Source organism: Fusarium pseudograminearum, chromosome 3 (assembly GCF_000303195.2).
Source record: "Fusarium pseudograminearum CS3096 chromosome 3, whole genome shotgun sequence".
NCBI lineage: Eukaryota > Fungi > Ascomycota > Sordariomycetes > Hypocreales > Nectriaceae > Fusarium > Fusarium pseudograminearum.
The window spans coordinates 837,085-843,084 of record NC_031953.1 but is presented as its reverse complement, the minus strand read 5'-3'; the positions used below and the strand labels follow the sequence as shown (position 1 = coordinate 843,084).

At 50.0% G+C, this 6,000-nt stretch overlaps 2 protein-coding genes across 2 annotated transcripts; both read left to right on the top strand.

The window, feature by feature from the left end:
* Positions 1–227: 227 nt before the first annotated feature.
* Positions 228–1,781, top strand: FPSE_12288 (uncharacterized protein; the record flags this gene model as incomplete). The annotated part of the gene is made up of 4 exons (XM_009265405.1): positions 228–429; positions 482–548; positions 601–618; positions 665–1,781. 4 exons carry the CDS (start codon positions 228–230, stop codon positions 1,779–1,781), a joined length of 1,404 nt encoding a protein of 467 aa, XP_009263680.1.
* A 233-nt stretch (positions 1,782–2,014) lies between these two features.
* On the top strand, positions 2,015–3,516 carry FPSE_12289 (uncharacterized protein; the record flags this gene model as incomplete). Its single annotated transcript, XM_009265406.1, has 4 exons — positions 2,015–2,050; positions 2,099–2,891; positions 2,937–3,203; positions 3,254–3,516. The coding sequence occupies 4 exons, from the start codon at positions 2,015–2,017 to the stop codon at positions 3,514–3,516; spliced, it is 1,359 nt and encodes a 452-aa protein (XP_009263681.1).
* Between the last annotated feature and the right edge of the window lie 2,484 nt (positions 3,517–6,000).

The following is a 6,000-nucleotide window of genomic DNA, read 5'->3' as shown; positions in this document are numbered from 1 at the left end:
AAGCAAATAGCGGCTGCCAGCTGCCAGTAAATTTGAGGCAGCAGCATCTCGAATAATTGACGCCCAGCAACTTTACAACTAACCATCTGCATCTCTTTCTTTGCAGATATTTTGCATATCGAGAAACCCAAAGCCGGTGAATCACGAAACGGGTTCCTCTTCAACAACACCTCACACAGTAACTCTTTCTCCATCATCAGTCATCGCTTCACCACCGGTTTTCTAGAATGGCGACTCCAACTGATGATACTCCTGCCATCCAGGACAAGGAGAACATCAAGAATGAAGATGCGGAATATCTTGGGCCGCCACCTGCTCTGCCCGCGTCTCTTCAGGGTCTTGCAAAGCCAGGCAGCCGGAGGAAGCCCAAGACACTCGTCCACCGTGGTCCTACTGCTCTCCCCAAGAATCGGGGAACTGGTTTCGAGGGTACAGTTTGAATGTTAATATGCTTAAAACATCTGTACTGACAGAAATCTAGAGTTCTTTGCTGACCCGCCCATGACCCCTGATGAGGCCAAGGAGGAAAAGGATGAGATATATGCTCCGTAAGCCGCAAACTCCCAGACTGGATGAGATAAATACTAATTCAACTTCCAGTGACGTCCCCTTTGCAGAGTATGACGAACTTACCTGAACTAAGAGTCACTGCTAACATCTTCAGGCGCATGCAAGCTTGCATCCAGCGTTTCCGCTCCAGACGTCGTCTCCAAGGCGATCGAATCCTCTACTTTGACGAATACCTTTTCCTTGGTGGTGTCGATTGCCAGCCCAACAACTTTGGTGGCCTTAGCCAGAAGGAGCTAAAGGAACTCACTCCCGCCGAGCGTCGGGATGCGACTGCGAAGGATGTCATCTGGGCCAGCTCTGCAGCCGGAGACAAATTCTACAACGGCGACGAAGAAAACTGGACGGTCGACTTTGCCGGCGTTGCCGCGGGTTTCTTCTCGGTCACCCTCGTTCACCTCACTTCTTCTGAGCAGAAGAGAATGCTGGAGGGCATCAGCACAGTCGAGAACTTTCTCCGATACGTTCTTCAGCACAGTGTCTGTCCCGAGTACGAGGACGACGTCAAGGCTGCAATGGAAGTTTGCAAGGTCGCCGCCGAGGAGTGGCCCATCTTTCAAGAGCTGTGCGCTGCACTTCCTGGACAGTTCAACCTGGCTGCTGCCGAACTGTACTGCTCCGAAGAAACCACCAAGCAGTCATGGTCGTTTTTAGATTTCAAGCGCCCCAAGGATTTCGATCCTATTTCTGTCTTTTTCACGGCTTTTGCACTCATGGACGAGCCAGAGTTGTTTGAGAGATTGGCCACCAAACAGCCTACCGTCACTCGCGAGTTCAAGTGTACACTGGAGTTGGTCCAGACATTCCGTCCCACCGACGACATCATCAAGCGCGTCAAGTCTCTTGTCATCGCTGACAAGGCAGCTTACCACGTCCCTGTCGGCAAGGCGACCTTCAAGCAGGGTGTCATTGAGGACGACTGGGAGAAACCGCCTACTTCATGGCCAATTGACGAGGAAACCATGACGCTTTTCTTTGACGATCATCTTCTGGCGCGAATGTGGCCCGGAATGAAAATTGAAGCCAACATCTGTGAATTAGACGCGGGGTTGCGTTTCATCACGAGCATCGAGAACATTGTCCCGTCGTTCTACGTTTTTCTCCCTCAAGAGATGATGCGACACTACAAGGAGCCAAAGGAGAATGATCGACCTGCTCCATCGGTGAACGATCCTCAACAGGACGGAAATGAGAATGGGGATGGAGAAAAATGAGTGAAAAGGGAATGATCCTTTGTCAAATAAAAGTCAAGAAGCATAGGGTAGATGATTCAATTACAAGTGGTTGACATAACTACATGTCGCTTTTGCGTAGTTCTTTACACCAATATTTATGTCAAGCCTACTACCCTGACCCCTGCATCGAGCTTCTGGAAAGCTTCCAGCCCCACGTACCTCACCTACTATTGCGACGACGTTCTCTTTCAACAAAAGTCGATGTAGCGACCATGTCAATTCCAGGCTTGGGCCAGATTCCCTCACAGGTAAATATGCAATGTAATGCCCAAACGACCCCTACTAATTAAATAAAGCCCACCATCACCGCAACAAACCGCGTCGTCACGCTCCGACCTCTATGCGAATGGCGCTTCCAAACCTCTCAGGCCTCCCCCGTCATCGTCAAGCTCCTCTCCGGAACAGCTGAAAAGGATGGTGTCGAATTAGGTCCTAAGAACGCCTACACCTTCGCGGGCGTCAAGTCAAAGATCCTCACCTGGCACGGCTGCGAGCTCGAGATTGACGGCCGCTGCGACGCCGAGTCTGTCGCCGAATATGCGAACCCGACCGATAACCCGGCCAATACGCACATGAACCTCCACGGACAGCTCAATGATATGCGACAGGCGGCCGCGAGAGAGGGCAGAGAAGGACCTAGAGTGCTCATCGTGGGACCGGCGGACGTGGGAAAGACAACGTTGGCGAGGACCTTGACGAGCTATGCGACAAGGCAGGGATACCAGCCTTTGGTGGTGAACGCGAACCCCAGAGAGGGTCTGCTCAGTTTGCCCGGCACGCTGAGTGCTAGTGTTCTCGCGACCATCTTGGACCCCGAAGCCGTGGATGGTTGGGGAAGTACTCCCACCAGCGGACCAAGCAGCGTGCCCGTAAAGCTGCCTTTGGTGTTTTATTACGGACAGACCTCGCCCGATCAAGACCCTGACTTTTATCGCGAACTTACGAGTAAACTTGCTGGAAGCGTTAGTGCGCGCTTGAGCGAGGACCAGGACGTGAAGAGCTCGGGTGTCATCATCGATGGCATGGGCCTCACTGAGCAGAGCAAAGATGGACACGAGCTCGTAGCGCACATTGTCGACGAATTTTCAGGTACGTCGAACGGTGATGATTATAAACGCAAGCTAACAGAAACAGTCAATGTTGTTATCGTGGTTGGATCCCCAGCTATCAGCTCCGAGCTATCTAGGCGATTCGGCACCGAGCGAACCAGCCTGGGAGAGCCCATCAGCGTTGTTCCGATCGACAAGTCCGACGGTGTAGTAATCCGCGATGAAGCATTCCTACAGCACGTGAGAGAAGCCTCCATCAAAGAGTACTTCTACGGCGACTCCAAACGGACTCTCAGCCCCCTGATTCAACAAGTGGACTTTGACAATGTCATTGTGTACCACACCTCCGACGGTACAAGCCCTTGTCCTCCGTACGGAAAATATTTGCTGACTGCTATCTAGAACATTCTTATCCCGACCAGGGTATCACGCGGGAAGACCCATGTACACCGATGCAGCACTGGACGCTTGCTGTGATGAATGCAGCGCCCAAGGACGCGCCTGATGTAGTCCGGGCAGCGAGCGTGATGGGATTTTTGTACGTGTCGGATGTGGATGAGGAGCGTCGCAAGATCAAGTTGCTTGCGCCGGTGAGCGGACGGTTGGGTGATCAACCGCTCGTATGGGGGAAGTGGCCAGAGCCGTACATCAACCTCCTGGGATAAGAAGTTTCTCTTTCAGTTGCTTGGCGAGGGGTTAGGGTTTTAGAGTTGGTTGTGTTACTCTAGTCAGTTGCGGCCGCATGTGTGCTCCATAGCTGACAATTTATGTATCAGGGGAACAACCTGATTTAGTTGCATTACTTCCATTTCCCTTTTGGTCTGAATGGTGTAGCACAGAGTGGTTAGTACGGACACAGAGTGGTGTTTGTTCTGTCATGTATTGTGAATCTCTGCCTAACGTAACTGATCCCCCTGCACATGGTAGTGTAACTTCCGCCTTGTCATGCTGAGAACAGGAAATGGGACCCAAAGTGTTTAGCTTTGGATGCAGGTAAACGTTTTCTATTACCGTGTTACTTCTAGTGTTCTCGGTGTTCTCGCCGGAGACATGTCACACACATGTCAATGTGAGAACATTGAGTCTCAGGGGTTGAGAACGACCAACTGAATGTCTTGCTTGGATAAAATTTGTTTATAGGCGGTAATACCATGGAAGACACACTGGTAGTGAACTATACACTCTCTTTTTCTTCATTAGCCTTTGACTGTCTTTGTGGTTGCATATAGACTCTGCACTGATGGTGACATCTGTAAGAGTCTTACACCAAGACATGACTGACACTGTATCCGAGTCAAACAATATCGAATTTGTGTCTTTCATCAAGTTAGTAATCGGAGTCCCGTGGCTTGACGGACTGCATCTCGTTGCAATACCACAGTCCTGATAGATTCCTAATTATTCCGAAGTTCGCTACTTACTGTTGATAACCTTCTCCATTTGTTCAAACCCACGCGAATACTCCATACCCCGCATGATTGACATTAACTGGGGCATCTAGTTGAAGCCAAGCATGCGGATGAGACGCCATACGGAGAAGCCTACTAGAGAGAGCAAACTCTCGTTCCACGATAATCATTCGACAATGCAGATGCAAGGTTGCTTGAGTCGTATAGCGGAGATACGAGCTGTTACTCGGCGAGCGAGACGCCTTGAAAGGACAAACCCTTGGATGTTGATATCCGGGGAAGCAACAAGTCTAGACTCATCAACATTCGGATCCATTTCTTCCCCGGACTTTACCCCATCGGAAGTAATTCACGATACCAGGGTTATCATTACGATGAACCACCATTGGCTGTTGTTTAAACGTCCATATTGCCTTGTTGCTATACCCCGTCCCGGAGTTCAAAAGACGGCGCCGAAATCCCCGGCACAACTGTTGACGATGACATTCACACAGTGAGCAGATTCTCCCCTGGTTGTAGATCAAAGATAGTTTCTCCACTGTGGTTAATTACGTGGCTGTGGTATCCCGTCGGTTGACGGTATCCGAGTCTGTGCAATGGCTGTTCAGAGTCAATGAGGTCAGTTATAGAAAAACAGGAACTTCTGATTTACTTGAGTGTCTCATAAAACCCTAAAACAACGAGTAGGCCCGTTTCAAGCCCGGCGGTTTTGAGGGGAGATCCCTGGCAAGCTTGGCTACTGGCCACCCCAATGCTTAAGCTTAAATGTTAGCGCAGGTTTTGGGCCAAAGAGGCTCCAAAAACAGGACCCATGAACGACGAATTAAGAACCAGGGTGCGGGCTGAAAGAGGTCATCGGCGGACAAAGCAAGCATGGCAAGCAGCATAATGCAACGATGCAGGTTTCCGCAAAAAGAACATGACACTTGAATTGTACTGTAGTGACATTCATTACATATCGCCAAGATGACCAGGCCTTTTTTGTTATAGCAGGTGATTTTGAATTGCTTGGCCGAGGCGAAGCAGACCATGATCAATTGGTCCGTACATCTCCGTAATGTCGTTGTATGCCAAGCCCAAGCCATGCCAAGTTGAATCAAGCATTCTCTCATGAAGAGAAGGCGAGTGCAAAACGTGCAGTGTGATTGGGTGTTGGTTACTTGGATGTTGATTGCGACGAGTTATCGCCTGGTCCTGCTGACGACAGACGCTAGTGGACAGTAGCAGTAGAAATTGACACGGTAACTAATCGCCTTGCACTGATAGAGGCAATGTTTGCGTTGTCAGTATTGTGTGCTTGTGTGCGCAGTCATGTGTCTTGTCCGATGCTGAGGCTCTTGATCTGGATTTCCCTGCATATGTCAAAAACAAACACTGAACCGAGTGCCACAGACAAATACTTCTCTGAATCATTCCGTCGGGTACAGACAGATGACGCGATTCAACCGAAGCAAAAGACCTACTCCGTACGGAATACAAGGAACAAGATGGTGATCCGACACGCAACTTGGATCCCTTGCAACCCCTCGTGACCTTGGCAAGGTAAGCTTTGATTCGCTTGGCTGCCACGAGATACTGCATGCCAAGAGTGGTACATGGGGGTACATGACTTTTCTTTGTTAGCTTGGACTAAATTGTTGTCTCTTTGATGTCGCCCGCTTGATAGGATCAGTGAAGCCGTTCTGGTTCCACAAACTCAATCTCGACGATCCTCTTGGAGGTTGGCTAAAGCTTGTTCAA